The 17,546-nt window shown below is 36.9% G+C and overlaps 1 protein-coding gene across 1 annotated transcript; it reads left to right on the top strand.

Moving 5' to 3' along the window:
• The first annotated feature begins 10,558 nt into the window (after positions 1-10,558).
• LOC141299670 (uncharacterized) lies at positions 10,559-16,208 on the top strand. The gene is made up of 3 exons (XM_073830055.1): positions 10,559-10,605; positions 11,047-11,212; positions 13,696-16,208. Exon 3 carries the CDS (start codon positions 13,791-13,793, stop codon positions 16,095-16,097), a length of 2,307 nt encoding a protein of 768 aa, XP_073686156.1. The 5' UTR covers positions 10,559-10,605; positions 11,047-11,212; positions 13,696-13,790; the 3' UTR covers positions 16,098-16,208.
• Positions 16,209-17,546: the final 1,338 nt, after the last annotated feature.

Raw genomic sequence — 17,546 nt, 5'->3', positions numbered from 1 at the left:
TAATTTGGAAATTAATTTGCTTGATTGAATGCAAAGCAGAGTTCATAAATTGCATGCATTTTGTGTTTGCTAATGGGCTAATGAGGTTTAATGAGATAATTCATTCACATAAAGAAGGATTAAATTGCGTGCACTAATGAGCAGCAAGTGAGCAGCCGAGGTCAACGAATCTTTGCGCTGTGCTGCTGTCTTCAGGTCGACTGTGGAGCTGCGCTTTTGTTACAGGCACAGAAGGAGTCAAAAGGTGATTTATTCTTTCTGCTCACAGGTGCATTTCTGTCTGCCTGGGTTGACAGCCTGTCATGTTGCTGTCGGGGGAATATGTGAGGTAATTAGCGTAGCAGAGGTGGGCAGCGAGACGCCCATTTGAGGGGACAAATCCAGATTAAATGTGCCTGCTTGTACTCTTCACTTGTCTTTTAAATTAGGCCACTATTCAGATGCAATTGCTAGGAAATTGTAAGGGATGTTTGTCTGAGATGCTGCTCCCTCCTTTAATGTGTAGCTGCAGGATTTTTCCACCTGTTTTATGGTCCGGCATAGCCTGGGTTTTGCCATGCTGCCTTGCGCGCAGCGCGATTTTATTCTCGCTGCTAGGCAGCCTTACCCTGGAAATCCAGAGGTCTCGCGAGAGCACAATTTGAATTGTCTCTGCAAGACATTCTGGCATCGAGCAATGATCCACATTACTACAATATGTAAGCAGTTCTGGGAACCAATCAAATCGGTGTAACTGATGTAGGCGGGCCAGAGGCGAACTAAGCTGATGACGACAGCGCTCTGACGTCCGGCATCATTAGTAAACAGATGAACACCAGTTGTTTGAAACGGCTTTGGCCGCTACAATGAATGAGTTAGACTTGGCTTTTCATATAAAAGAGGAACAGAAAACCGCGCTCGAATCGTTCCTTTGTAAGAAGGACTTTTTTTGCTGTTTTGCCGACTGGATACGGCAAGAGTTTAATCCATCAGTTAGCTCCGCTGGTAGCTAAGCGTATGGGGCTTAGTGAAAACTTAGTGATTGGTCGTGGCGTTATCCAATTGCGTGCATTGAGAGTTTCAAATGCATGCTTGGTGCCGCCCCTCGAGCCCTTTTCAGTACTCGATGCCAGACCCTTAATCTTAATAGATTAGGGTCTGGATTTTTCCAGGCTAAGGCAGCCTGGAAACCATGGACCAAATTTTCACCTCAGATAGGGAACCAATCACAGAACGGCGAGGAAGCATCAAGACGATGACGCCTTCCATGCGACTCACCGAAGCAGTTTGTTTATAAATATGGATCCAGCATGGCAGCAGACGCGAAGTTATCTTTCGATGCAGCCTTAGATAGTGACACACAGGGCCGTTTCTCAATACCAAGTACGCAAAGTTCGGACATGGAAGTTTGACTTGGGAGTACGAACTCCCGAGGACGTGAGGATGCAAGTCCTGTAATTCTGCAAATGGAACAGCAGTGTACTTGATAACGTCAGTCAGCTCGCCTTTTCTACTCGTTATCTTCACTGCTTCACTGTATGTATTTACAATAAGACGAAATATGATATCAACCACCTCTGCCTCTTTTCGTTTTCATTTAAACATATTAATAGCTGCAAAAACGTGGTTCAGGGAATGTACAACATTACAGTGAAACGAAATATTTTATATCAAACAGCATTGCCTCTTTTCCGTTTCATTTAACGTTAAACATATTAATAGCGACAAAAATGTGGTTCATGCAACGCGTTACAAAACAGTAATTACAATAAAAGGAAGTGATATCAAACACCACTGCCTCTTTGTTTTCTTCAAAATATGAACCACAGCTCTCTTTTCGTACTCATTTTAAAAATAATAAAACACATTAATATGTGATTTAAGCTATATGTGCACTGTGTATAATACATCTTTACTCTATGTATAATAAAATGAAACATGACAAGCACAACTCTGCCTTTTTTGTTATATGTCAGTTTTAATGATCAATATTAGCCATTATAAAAGTATAAGTATAAAGTATAAGAGACTTATGTAATCGTAAATAAAGACAAAAGCAGACAATTCGGTCAAATGCATGCTAAAAAGTCAGCGTTGAATTACGATTGATAAATAATTTATGAAGCATAACTTTGTCCTCAGTCAAAACTCTTCGTCTTCTTCCTTGTCGAATTTCTGTCGCTCTACGTACGTCGTCCGGTATAATTGAAACGATTGGCTATGAGCTACGCACAGGCGCATTTGATAGACATTCGTAGCGCCCAATAAACGGCTCTGGGCATTTGTAAACCGCGCCTGAAATACGAGAAAATGAACATGTGGTTAGCCAGGCTAGGTCCGGCAGGTAAAAATTATGCAAACAAGTAGTTACCCCAGCAACTGCTTGGAGCACCCTAGCAACTACCTATAACATCCCAGGAACCACTTAGCAACAACCAGAGCACACTAGCAACTGCCCAGGACACAATTATATAGCAATACCCTAGCAACCCCCCAGAACAACCTAGCAACCACCTAGAGTAGTCTAGTAACCTCCTAGCAACCACCCAGGACACAATTCCTTAGCAACTACACAAAACAACCCAGCAACCATCCAGAACACTAGCAGCCACCCAGGACATTCTAGCTACCACCAAAGGTAGCCTAGCAACCATCTAGCAATTGCTCTAGCAACCACCCATTACACTTTAGTAACTGCCCAAGACACAGCTGCATAACAACATCCTAGTAATCACCTAGAACACCCTAGCAACAACCCAGCAACCATCCAGAACACTGTAGCAACTGACCAGGACACAATTGTACAGCATTGCCCTAGCAACCATTATGAACACCCTTGCAATCACCCAGGACATGCTAGGAACTCATAACAATGCCCTAGCAACCATCCATAACACCCTAGCAACCACCCAGAACATTCTAGCAACTGACCTGGACACAATTGTATAGCAATGCCCTAACAACCATCCTGAACATCCTAGCAGCCACCTAGCAACCATCCAGAACATTCTAGCAACTGCATAAAAATGCCCAAGCAACCACGCAAAACACCCTAACAACCATCCAGAAAATGCTAGCAACTCATAACAACGCCCTAGCAACCACCCTGAACACCTTAGCAACCACCCAGAACACTCTTGCAATTGACCAGGACACAATTGTATAGCAATACCCTAGCAACCATCTTAAACACCCAATAAACTGCCTAGCAACCATCCAGAACACTCTCGCAACTGACCTGGACACAATTGTATAGCAATGCCCTAGCAACCATCCTGAACATCCCAGCAACCACCCAGAACATTCTAGCAACTGCATAAAAACGCCCTAGCAACCTTGCAAAACACCCTAACAACCACTTAGAACACTAGCAACTGACCAAGACACACTTGTATAGCAATGCCATAGCAACCATTATGAACACCCTACCAACCATCCAGAAAATGCTAGCAACTCATAACAACACCCTAGCAACCACCAAGAACACGAGCAAATCAAGAGCAAATCACCAGAACACGATTGTATAGCAATACCCTAGCAACCATCCTAAACACCATAGCAACTTCCTAGCAACCACCCAGAACACTTTAGCGACTGCCCAGGACACAATTGTATAGCAATGTCTTAGCAACCACCCATAACACCCTAGCAACTGCCCAGGACACAATTGTATAGCAATGTCTTAGCAACCACCCATAACTCCCTAGCAACCATCCTGAATGCCCTAGCAACTGCCCTGGTTTTTTTTTCTTCTGCTAATCAGAAGTGTATATCAGAAGTGTATTCCAGATGCAATCTTTTTTAGTCATTTTTCTGCTGTGTAAAGCACATCTCTCCTTTACAAGACGCATGATTTGAGGAATCATTTTGTATCTGTTTGACCCTCAATTTACTCCTTGTAGCACCTATTTGATTTCTACCAGAGCACAGTGAATGAATGGACTGAACTCGTCTTCAAATGTGAGCAGCCGTAAACTCAAACCACGTAAATAATATAAGATGTAAATGTCAATGGCCATGAAATCCATGTAACTTCATCATCGCATCACATGGGTTTTGATCCCCAGCCAAAGCATGTACTATAAAAGCAGAATGCTGGGTGACGAGGAAACGAGACACCGGCGCTTTCATTCTTCTGTGTGCAGCTCTCAGGGTGAGGAGCGTGTAATAGAGCGATCTCGCTGACTCATATGAGCCCCCTGCTGGCTCATAATTAATTTACATATCTTTGTGTTTCATTCCCATAATTAACAAGCCTCTGGATAACGCCAATGCAGGCCCATTAGGGGTTTCAGCATGTTTACAGGGAAGTTTTAATGACATCTGTGGAGGGTAAGAAGTGCAATTGTGTTTACTTGACTTGAGTTTATTCGTTTTTAAATATGGTTACATTTGCTAAATTGTAGTTTGCATTTCATGCCTTCCATAGATGAACTGACATGAACTTCCTGATTGTGCAGTAAAGGAATAAGTCTGAAGCCTGGAAGATAAAAAATGTCTAATAGGATTCAATGATCTATGCTAAGCTATGCTAAATGTGATATAGCCAGAACAGGAGAACGGCTGAATGGATTTCAAAATGGTAAAACAAGTGGAGTGTTCCTTTAAAGCAACACTAAGTAACTTTTCCCTCAATGCTCCCTCTACAGGTTAGAAGCGGAGTTGTCCATTACCGCTGTCGTAAATAATTTAGCCTACCGGCGTGTCACATGCACGTTATTTGTTTGACAGGCTATCCAGGACCGGCTTTGGAAATAACGATGTCCAGTGACAAGGTAGAGTATGTTGTATGACTTTATAAAAGTATGAAAACCTTTTGTGAAGCCTGCCGTGAAGCAAGTCGCATTTGTAGTATCATTTGAACTACAAAACCGCGACCCGACGACCCAAACTTACATAGTGCTGTATGGCTGATAGAGGGTCGCAAAGCGAATACGAAAGTGCCGTTTCACCTTGTTATGAGTTGATGAACCACTGACACGAGTTCGGAAACATTATTTTAAGGTAAAAAAAAGTTACTTAGTGGGGCTTTAAACTAATACAATATCTCACAATTCTGACTTTTTTCTTGCAATTCTGAGGTGAAAAGTCACAATTACCTTTTTATGTTTTATTCTGTGGCAGAAATAAACAAATAAAAGGACAAACAATTCAGAGAAAAAAAAAAATCAGAATTTCAAATAAGAAATAGCAAGAATTGCAAGTTTATGTTGTGCAGTTCTTAGTATATATCTTGCAATTGTACATTTTTTACATTTTTTTTTTATTTTTTTCCTCAGAAATTCAAGTTTAAAATCATTTATATTCTACAAACCCATAATATCTCACAACTGTGACTTTTTTCATGCCATTCTGTGGAAAAAAAAGTTTGAGATAAAAATTCGCAATTACCTTTTAAAATGTTTTCTGTAACGGAAACAAACAAAAAAAGACAAACTCAGAATTTAGAGAAAAAAACTCTGCAAGTTTGTATTTTTGAGTTTTGAGTTTTTATCTTGTAATTCTGGCTCGTAATTCTAAGGAAAATATCAATATGCGTGATATAAAACAGTCAGGATTGTAAGTTTATAGTCTTCAATTATGAGTTTATCTCTTGCATTTCTGCTTATTTCCCCTCATAATTTCAAGTTTTTAACTAGCAATTCTAAAAATTGAGAATTGCAAGAAATAAAGTCTGAATTGTGAGTGAAAAAGTTGCAATTGCTTAAAAAAAAAAAAAAAAGTTTAAATTCTATATCAGAAATTGGCTTCCATCGATAGTTTACCTAAAAATGAAAACTTTCTTTTCATGTTGTTCCAAACCCAAATGCTGCCATTTTGTCATGGAAAAACAAAAGATGAAATTTACGCTGCTCTTAATTTGAGTCTTTCCCTAATTAAATAACTTTAAAAAAATATCTTTGAATATAGGCTAAAAAGCCATATAGACTGCTTTTATGGCGCTTTTATTGATTTTTTTTGTCCTTTGTGGAACGTGCATGCAAAAGTGCTGTGGAAAATACAGGTTCTGAGTGACACAAATTTAGATTTTTAGTTGAACTTTCCCTTAAATGTTGTTTCCAAAACACTAAACATGTTGCCTTTGGTTTGCTGTAATGAAATATTTTAATTAGGATGCTTTTGACAATGTGTTATCGATTGAATATCCATGTCATTCTTGGCAGTGACAGCGAGAGCAAGTTTCTGCTTCTTATGGAGAACATTTGACAGAGCTGATTATTGTGATTTCTATTCTGAAAAGTGACACTGTAATGACAGCTGAATCATTATCAGCCATGCAAAGGTTGACGCTCCGTCTCCTAATGAGCTGTCTGCCTTCTGAATGGCACTGCACTGTTTCTTCACTCCGTTTGAAAGGTTAGGATTCAGGATGTCAGCAACTTCTGTGAGAAACAAGGACAAATGCGATGCAAAATGAGCAGTTTTCATACCGGCAGCATTGAGATTAAAAGAGCAGAACAATATTGGTGCAAACTTGGTGACAATTGAAATCAAGGATTTATTTGTCGCATACACAACAACAGCACAATAAAAGGAGTTATATAAACATTTTATTATATGCAACCTAAAGCAATAGTTTATGCAAAAATGAACATTTGCTGTAAATGTACTCACCCTTAAGCCATCCAAGATGTAGATGATTTTGTTTCTTCATCAGATTTGGAGAAATGTAGCACTGCATCACTTGCTCACCAACGTATGTGAATGGGTGCCGTCAGAATAAGAGTCCAAACAGCTGATAAAAACATCACAAGTAATCCACATCACTCCAGTCCATCAGTTAACATCTTGTGAAGCAAAAAAGCTGCATGTTTGTAAGAAACAAATCCATCATTAAGACGTTTTTAACTAAAACACTTTTATCTGGCTTCACAAGATGTTAATTGATGCACTGGAGTGGTGTGCATTACTTGTGAATTATTGTGATGTTTTTATCAGCTGTTTGGACTCTCATTCTGACGGCACCCATTCACATCCATTGGTGAGCAAATGATCTAATGCTACATTTCTTCAAATCTAATGAAAAAGCAAACTTATCTAAACTCATCTTGGATGACCTGAGGGTGAAATATTGCTTTAAAGAAATGACTTGTTTGTGGATATTTATATTCACAAATATACACCCAGTCCTTCCCAAATGCATAAAAAGCTTCTTTCAGTGATAAAGTGGTCTGGTCTAGAATGAGGAGAGAAATCTGCACAAATCAAGCACCTTTTACATAAAGCAATAGTTTCTGCAAAAAAAAAAAAGAACATTTGCTGTAAATGTGCTTACCCTTAAGCTATCCAAGATGTAGATGATTTTGTTTCTTCATCAGATTTGGAGAAATGTAGCACTGCATCACTTGCTCACCAACGTATGTGAATGGGTGCCGTCAGAATAAGAGTCCAAACAGCTGATAAAAACGTCACAAGTAATCCACATCACTCCAGTCCATCAGTTAACATCTTGTGAAGCAAAAAAACTGCATGTTTGTAAGAAACAAATCCATCATTAAGACGTTTTTAACTAAAACTAAAATGATGGATTTGTTTCTTACAAACACACTTTTATCTGGCTTCACAAGATGTTAATTGATGCACTGGAGTGGTGTGCATTACTTGTGAATTATTGTGATGTTTTTATCAGCTGTTTGGACTCTCATTCTGACGGCACCCATTCACATCCATTGGTGAGCAAATGATCTAATGCTACATTTCTTCAAATCTAATGAAAAAGCAAACTTACCTAAACTCATCTTGGATGACCTGAGGGTGAAATATTGCTTTAAAGAAATGACTTGTTTGTGGATATTTATATTCACAAATATACACCCAGTCCTTCCCAAATGCATACAAAGCTTCTTTCAGTGATAAAGTGGTCTGGTCTAGAATGAGGAGAGAAATCTGCACAAATCAAGCACCTTTTACATAAAGCAATAGTTTCTGCAAAAAAAAAAAGAACATTTGCTGTAAATGTGCTTACCCTTAAGCTATCCAAGATGTAGATGATTTTGTTTCTTCATCAGATTTGGAGAAATGTAGCACTGCATCACTTGCTCACCAACGTATGTGAATGGGTGCCGTCAGAATAAGAGTCCAAACAGCTGATAAAAACATCACAAGTAATCCACATCACTCCAGTCCATCAGTTAACATCTTGTGAAGCAAAAAAGCTGCATGTTTGTAAGAAACAAATCCATCATTAAGACGTTTTTAACTAAAACTAAAATGATGGATTTGTTTCTTACAAACACACTTTTATCTGGCTTCACAAGATGTTAATTGATGCACTGGAGTGGTGTGCATTACTTGTGAATTATTGTGATGTTTTTATCAGCTGTTTGGACTCTCATTCTGACGGCACCCATTCACATCCATTGGTGAGCAAATGATCTAATGCTACATTTCTTCAAATCTAATGAAAAAGCAAACTTATCTAAACTCATCTTGGATGACCTGAGGGTGAAATATTGCCTTAAAGAAATGACTTGTTTGTGGATATTTATATTCACAAATATACACCCAGTCCTTCCCAAATGCATAAAAAGCTTCTTTCAGTGATAAAGTGGTCTGGTCTAGAATGAGGAGAGAAATCTGCACAAATCAAGCACAGTTTACATAAAGCAATAGTTTATGCAAAAAAAAAAAAAAAGAACATTTGTTGTAAATGTGCTTACCCTTAAGCTATCCAAGATGTAGATGATTTTGTTTCTTCATCAGATTTGGAAAAATGTAGCACTGCATCACTTGCTCACCAACGTATGTGAATGGGTGCCATCAGAATAAGAGTCCAAACAGCTGATAAAAACATCACAAGTAATCCACATCACTCCAGTCCATCAGTTAACATCTTGTGAAGCAAAAAAGCTGCATGTTTGTAATAAACAAATCCATCATTAAGACGTTTTTAACTAAAACTAAAATGATGGATTTGTTTCTTACAAACACACTTTTATCTGGCTTCACAAGATGTTAATTGATGCACTGGAGTGGTGTGCATTACTTGTGAATTATTGTGATGTTTTTATCAGCTGTTTGGACTCTCATTCTGACGGCACCCATTCACATCCATTGGTGAGCAAATGATCTAATGCTACATTTCTTCAAATCTAATGAAAAAGCAAACTTACCTAAACTCATCTTGGATGACCTGAGGGTGAAATATTGCTTTAAAGAAATGACTTGTTTGTGGATATTTATATTCACAAATATACACCCAGTCCTTCCCAAATGCATACAAAGCTTCTTTCAGTGATAAAGTGGTCTGGTCTAGAATGAGGAGAGAAATCTGCGCAAATCAAGCACCGTTTACATAAAGCAATAGTTTATGCAAAAAAAAAAAAAGAGAACATTTGCTGTAAATGTGCTTACCCTTAAGCTATCCAAGATGTAGATGAGTTTGTTTCTTCATCAGATTTGGAGAAATTTGGCACTGCATCACTTGCTCACCAATGTATGTGAATGGGTGCCGTCAGAATGAGAGTCCAAACAGCTGATAAAAACATCACAAGTAATACACACCACTCCAGTCCATCAGTTAACATATTGTGAAGCAAAAAAGCTGAATGTTTGTAAGAAACAAATCCATCATCAAGATGTTTTTAACTAAAATATGAGTCCATAATCCACAATAAAGCTTCCGTCAGTAATAAAGTGGCCCGGTCTGGAATGAGGAGAGAAATCTGCACAAATCAAGCACAGTTTACAAGTCAAAAACAAACATGTGGCTGGATTTTGGTGCGAGAGACAGTCTTAAAACATCTTAATCCACACCACTCCAGCTAGACTCATATTTTAAAAACATCTAAATGATGGATTTGTTTCTTACAAACACACACCTTCTGGCTTCACAAGATTGTAATTGATGCACTGGAGTGGTGTGGAATACTTGTGGATTATTGTGATGTTTTTATCAGCCATTTGGACTCTCATTCTGACGGCACCCATTCACATACCTTGGTGAGCAAATGATCTAATGCTACATTTCTCCAAACCTAATGAAAAAGCAAAGTCATCTAAACTCATCTTGGATGGCCTGAGAGTGAAATGCTGCTTTAAAGAAACAACTTGTTCATGTATATAATTATACTCACACACTCACACCTGTACATCCAGTCCTTTCCATAGACCGACTGTACATTCATATCATATTTCTACCGGCAACCGTTGCAAACGTCACACTCTAGTGGCACGGTGGCTATACTGAACACAACACTGCACTTGATCCTTTCATTCAAATCAAGAGGAATCAAATAACCCACTTTTAATTATCAACTGTGTCATGTAGCACCTAAACGCAGCTTATTAATTATCAGCTCCATCATCAGCGCTTGTCAGGATGAAACTCATTTTCATTCTGAAATCTGACACCACTTTATTCATTATCTACAAGGGTGACAAAAAAAGCATCCTTGTAGTGACAGGTTTATTGTAACCTAGTCTAGTACAACATGCAGTGAAATACAAAAGAATATTTTTACATGAATGCAAACAAGCATTTCTGTCAATTCTAATGAGTTACAGAGGCACATGGACACCGGTGGGGTTAAAAATAGCCGGGTCAAGAGCCCTGGTTACACGGTTGACACTTATAAGAGCTGCTTCTGATACCAGATGCTTATTTGACAGAGAACAGCTAGACGGGTAAGCAAGCTTTTTTGTGTGTGTGTGTGTTAATTAGTCATTTATGCTCTAGAATACACTTTTGCCATGTTGACAGGACAGCCGTATTGGATACGGTGCGCTCATGAAATTGCAATTAATATCGCTAGGAATAAACACAATTTTATTGCTTTTAAATATAGCATGAAAGTACAATCCACTAATGCTATTTTAGAATTAATCACGGAAGCAATTTCATGTGTTATTGTTTTTTGCCTGATAAGTGATGATTCCAGGCTAAATGCGTTGTATAATGTGCAGATGTTCCAAATAGTACTGTGTTTATATTTAATTGCCTGTCCTGCTTAAATTAAATAGCTTAATCAAATGCATGGTATTGTAAACAGATTCACATTTTATGGTTGGTTTATGCAAGGGAACATTGCAATCTTGTTGAATCCAATCTCGTTCATTTCCTGACAGCTTCATCTCCGCTTACGGCAGGAGTCTCTGCAATAATGGACAAAAACGCACAAGTGTTAGTATGTGGCGCTTCAATTATGAAGGATGTCTGGGAAATCAGATTGAGGGAGTATCGACAGAAACGGCAGCTGGAAGAGGCGAGGATACGCAAGAGCGCTCTGGAAAGGTGAGGACCTGCCGAACCTCTCGTTTTCCTGCATATGTCAATCAGAAAAACTCTTTATAATGGCCAACTCTGTATTTACAAAACTTTGCGGCTCAAAAAATGTCCTAAAGTGTTTTGAGGCACTTCCAGTTTGCTAAAAGCAGCCCTGTAAGGCACAATAAATAAATAAATAAATATATAATATTTTTAAATATTTAAAAAACATTTTATGTAAATATATTTTCTAGCAAAATATATTTTTGGCCTTTTTTGTGTATTTTTGAAAATATAAATATATTTAAAAACATATTTGCCCTATAAATTTCAGTCCAAGAAAATACATTGACACATGGTATGTCACATCTGAAAAAAACTTTATTTGCTGCCTATGTAACATGTGAATATGTAATACATATAAATAAATTCAGCATTGCAGTGTTCACACACACAAAAGCTACTGTAAGATGAAAAATTCTTGCTCCTAAATTACATTTCAAAAAATATATTTTATTGAGCTTCACTGTTTACAACATATATTTAGCATATATTTAAAATAGATAAAAAATAAGAATTAATTTATAAATAAATGTTTTTTATATTTTGTAAGAAATTTAATAATTAAAAAAGTGTGTGTGTGTGTGTGTATATGTATGTATATATATATATATATATATATATATATATGTATATGTATATGTGACCCTGGACCACAAAACCTTAAGTCGCTGGGGTATATTTGTAGCAATAGCCAAAAATACATAGTATGGGTCAAAATTATTGATTTTTCTTTTATGCCAAAAATCAATAGGAAATTAAGTAAAGATCATGTTCCATGAAGATTTTTTGTAAAATTCCTACTATAAATATATCAAAATGTAATTTTTGATTAGTAATATGCATTGCTAAGAACTTAATTTGGACAATTTTAAAGGTGATTTTCTCAGTATTTTGATTTTTTTGCACCCTCAGATTCCAGATTTTCAAATAGATGTATCTCGGCCGAATAATGTCCTGTAAAATTTATATAATTTATATATAAAATATTTGTTTTTATTTTATGTGCCCAAAATAATAATGCTAAATATATGCTAAATATGTTGTACACAGTGAAGCTCAATAAAATACATTATAAATGTATTTGCTAGAAATTAATATATTTCTTGCTCCTGAATTACATTTTGAAATATATTTTGGTATATGAACGTTGAAACTAAATATTTTCTATTTCAAAAATATATTTTCTTGAGCCTTACTGTTTACAACATATATTTAGCATATGTTTAAAATACATTTTTGCCACATGGAAAAAAAAACAATTAATTAATTTAAAAAGTAAAAAAAAGTAAATATAATTTAAAAAATATTTTTGAAATATCTAAAAATAATTGGCCAAAGATATATTGACTAGAAATTATTTTTGATAATATAAATATATATTTTTAAAGTATTTAAAAGCATTTTTGCCCTATATATTTCAGTCCAAGAAAATACATTCACATACTGTGTCACAATCTGAAGAAAAAACTTATTTGTTGTCTATAAAATGTGTGAACATATAATACATATAAATAAAATTACAGCATTACAATGTTAAAAAAATACTATATGCTACTTTAAAATTAGAAATTATATTTCTTGCTCCTAAATTACATTTTGAAATATATTTTGGTATATGAACATTGAAACTAAATATATTTTCTATTTCAAAAATATATTTTATTGAGCCTCACTGCTTACAACATATATTTAAAATAAAATTTTGCCACATAAAAAAAAAAAAAAAAAAAAAACTAAGTAAAAAAATAAGAATTAATTTTATAATTAAAAATATTTTATATATTTTTTTATATATTTCAAAATATCTATAAAAAATATATATATAATGACTAGAAATTATTTTTGAAAATATAAATATATATTTTTTTAAGCTTTTAAAACATTTTTTTTTTTTAAATGTCACTGTTTGGGGCATATATTTTGGCCATAAGTTTTTTTTTTTTTTTTTTACCATTTGTTGATAGTTAACCAATTTGTTGATGTCATTATTTTTTAACAAATTCCATTCATAGTTTTGCAATATTTATTAACATACTATTGCTGCGCTCATGCCATGTCAGAATTACTGTGTTTATTAGTTTCCAGCTTGTAAAAAACTTTCTCTGACTCATAATTGCAAGTCGCACATTAATGCATTTTAAGCATTGCCATAGAAAAGAATAATTTCTGAAGAAGACAAGAACAGCTCTGTGAGTCATCTCATAATTACAGTAACTCTAACATCGCATGAAAGCAGTTTGATCCCAACTGCCTCTGTGTCTATTCTGTTTGCACATAATAAGGCCATTCAGAACGATAATGAGCTTGTGGCCGCTTCAACTTTAATTGACTTAATTGTGCAAATATTAATTTTAATAACACCAGCCATCTTTAATTAATCTGTTAAAACAAAAGAAGCACGCATTTCATAATTAACAAGAAGTCTTTTTTGTTGGCCGTTTTCATAGAATCAATCAGGATTGGCAGACACGCATGTCCTCCAAGATAAAAACCCCCAAAAGGCTGGAGAGAAAAGCAAAGCTTCCTGAAGAATCGGGTCTTGATGCGCACAAGGCTAAAAAAAACTAACCTCGGCAGGCCGCAAGGCTTCCAGAAGAAAATGGACTTGACAAAAACAACCAAAGCCAACAAACTGGCCTTGTTACACCATCTCAACGAAAGCTGCCCGGGGTTGATGGTTTGGGCAAAGTCTTGGAAGTTCTCACAACCTTTGCCGCAACCTCAAGAAAGCCCATGTGCATTCGACTGGGGGCAGTCATGGAAGTTTCTCAATGTTCAGCCAAGCACTGATGGTAAACCATGGTTTAATCTGGGGTTTGACGCCAACAACAATATGAGCTCCAGTGATATGTTTCTATGGGAGAAACTCAGCAAAGCTGTAGACTCTGAATGCATTCAACAAGACCTGGTCTCTCCAGAATGGGAAAACTCTTGGATATTCACTCAGAAAAGAAAAGAGTGTCATGAAAAGACAAATAAAAGTGATTGCAATAAATTTACCACCTTGTGGAGGGATCAAAATGAAGAAAGTGCATTAGACTGGAAAGAGTCCTGGAGGTCAACGAAGCCTGTAAAAGGAGATGTTAGTTCTGATTTAATCCAACCCACAACTGATGAGGAAAAACAACCTGAACTATCATGGAATAATTCTCGGAAGCAGCTTCATATGAAGTCTAAAACTTCAAATAATTCAGGTTGGAGTGAATCTTGGAGGGTTGCGAAAACCATTTCAAAAATGGAGACGAAGTCAATCCAATCTCAAGCAAAGGTGCCTGAGGAGGTGCGTCCCGACATCTGCAGTGTAATAATGCATGTGTCTAGAGAGATGAAGCACGCAATTCCATGGACGGATGCACAGCCATCCGAATGGGAAAAATCATGGGTGACTATAAAAAATCTGGCGGAGTATAAAGAAGAGATGAATAAAGAGGTGGAAGTGAGGGCTGAGACATTGAAACCAGACAATTTCAAGCAACCAACTGAACATGTGAAGTTTGACATACTTGCTTTGCCAAGAAGCCAGAAGCGACAAGAGATGCTTAACTTCTCTGAGAAAGTAGACTGGAAGGATTCTTGGAAGATGCTGAAACGCCAGCGTAGAGAGGAAAGAGCTTTGAGGAACCAAAGATGTTCACCTTCACAGTTCTCACAAACTCTTACCGAATGGGCTGATTCTTGGAGGATCACCAATTTAACTCTTAATCAAGATAGTGGTTTATGGCAGCAAGGTTGGTCCACCAATGCTCAGCCTAGAACTATGAGAAGAGAGCGAGAAAATGAAGATATTCCGCATAATGGACCAGCAGGGGTTCGCACCTGGGCCGAGTCATGGAGGTCTACGAGGCGTCAGCATCTTCTGGAAAGACAAGCGGCTGGTATATCAACCCAGTTGGTGCATCAGCGTGCGTATGCAAGATCTCTGGCGGACTGGGAACAATCGTGGGCGTCATCAACTCATCATCAATGTAATAGACCATCCATGACTGCATGGAATGATTCTTGGAGGTTCTCGACTTTGGAGGATCTCCAAACTGAACATGCATGGTTTGAGAAATCAATGGAACTCATAAAAGCATCAAATCCATTTAGGAGAGCATTGAATTCTCAGAGGTTCAAAGAACGAAGTTCAAGTGAGTGGAATGACTCGTGGAAGGTTAAGAAGAGATTTGATGGTCGTGGACTTAAGCAGCTAATGAAAAACGAAGTACTAGATTGGGATAATTCTTGGATGTTCACCAGCACAGAGGTTTATCAAAGACAAGATGAATGTTATTCTCATGTGATGCTTAAACCAGTGCAGATTGAGAGCAGGTCAGAGTGGGGTCGATCATGGAAGATGTCAAACCCACAACCACCAAAGAACATCGCCTCGTGGGTTGATGCAAAGCCGAAGTCATTCAATGCACAAGAGCTGACTCTTTGGTCCAAACACAAACACATCTATTATTTACCTTCTGCTTCGCCCAAAGACTTGAAGCTGAAATTCTGGGCCAAGTCCTGGAGGTTTATGAAGATAGAGCTTGACTCGAAGCACGGGAAGGATGGAGATGAATCTGTGATAATGATAAAGACTACAAAGACAAGAAAGGAAATAGATATAGATCAGCAGAAACCACAAATGAAGAGGTGGAGCGATGCTTATAAAATGGCGAAGACGCAACCAAAGCGTAGCTTTAAATCCAAATCCGGCAACATTGACGATGAAGAAATGTTTGCAGAATGGATGGAGTCTTGGAAATTCTCGAATGATTTAAAAACTTGTGAGCCTGGGAATTGGAAAAACTCTTGGAAGTTTCTCCTTGATCCAAACGTACCAATGAACGGCCCCAAAACTTGCAAGAGTCGGTGAGGATTACAGACTTTGCAAGACTGTCTTTCATTGAAAATATATGACAAGTGATGTTTTTAAAACTTCTATGGATTCAGCCCAGAATAAAGTTGTGTTGCCTGTTGCAGACAATTACACTTTGTCTTATTGAGTCCAAGTACAGCAAACCATAACAACATATCATTATTTCCGATGCAGTCACACTGACAGCTGAGAACTGCGGCTCTAGTTTAACAGTTTCAAGGCACATCATTTATTCTTTTTCAAGTCATTGCACACAGAGTACACGCGGTTCAGCACTTCGTAACAAAAACACCAATGCAATTGTTTAACTCTAGTACAAGTGTATTAAATTGGAAGGAGTGCAACAGCAGTTCTGCTGCATGATCACATACTGCAATATTGAAAATTGCAGTAACACAGCATGCAAATGACCACACTTTATGACAAAAATAATGTATACTGCATAATCAGATGATAGGTGTACCTTGCAGAATTAATTTTTTTTTTTGAAAATATCAACAAATATAATTCAGTGCTGTTATATAAATTAAAATAATATATATATATATATATATATATATATATATACAGTTGCAATCAAAATTATTCAACCCCCCCCCCCCCCCAGAGACTGCAGTATTTTACAAATGATTTTTGCTCTTTATGAAGATCCAGGACTAAATTGCATTTACAACTTATACAACTTTTCTGGCATATTAAAAGTGATAATGTCAATATATAATAGGGTTGCACGGTATACCGGTCCCACGGTAGTATCGCGATACTAAAGCTTAAAAATACCCGCAGTGCCATTGCATTTTTGAAACGGTAGTATCCTCCATACAGTAGTACCATAATGTTGTATGCATGGCAGGAATACTGTTTAAAACGTTCATTTGAACATGCACGCCAGCAGAAACATTACACATTGATTGGCAAAATGACTTTCTGCTGTGCTTATATGGTATTCAGTGTTTCCAGAGCTTCAGTTCAGTTTGAAATGAGAAGTTGCACGCGCACGTCTTCGTTCACGCTGCAGTTTATCAGAAGCGAGTGTCTGATTCAAACCGTCTAATGTTATTTTAAAAATAGCAGCTCAAGAATCAATTATTCAACATCAAAATATTTTACAAGAAAGTATTTTCGTATTTCTATTAATTTGCCCACTTTTAGAACAAGTGTAATAATTCGTTTCTGGAAGCATCTTTGCAATCACGAATGCAATTCCATTCATTAACATAGCGACTTTGCACTTGGTTCTTATCAATCATAAATATATTTATATATATTTGTTCACATTATAAATGAATGTTTTAATATACAAGGTGCTAGCTTGGCAATTTCAAGATATGGCAGCAAAATGTTCCTGACAGTTAGATGTTTTAGTTTTGTTTCTGTGTTCGAGTTCGAATCCGAATCCGCATTGGTTTGGGCGAATCACTGATTCACTAAGCCATTCATTAAAAC

This window comes from Garra rufa, chromosome 23 (assembly GCF_049309525.1).
Source record: "Garra rufa chromosome 23, GarRuf1.0, whole genome shotgun sequence".
Classification (NCBI taxonomy): Eukaryota; Metazoa; Chordata; class Actinopteri; order Cypriniformes; family Cyprinidae; genus Garra; species Garra rufa.
Note: the sequence above shows the minus strand (reverse complement) of the source record. Positions and strands in the feature narration are given on the sequence as shown.

Excerpts from the sequence above, each read along its gene's own strand:
- LOC141299670 (XM_073830055.1), top strand. The coding sequence starts at position 13,791 with ATGCGCACAAGGCTAAAAAAAACTAACCTCGGCAGGCCGCAAGGCTTC.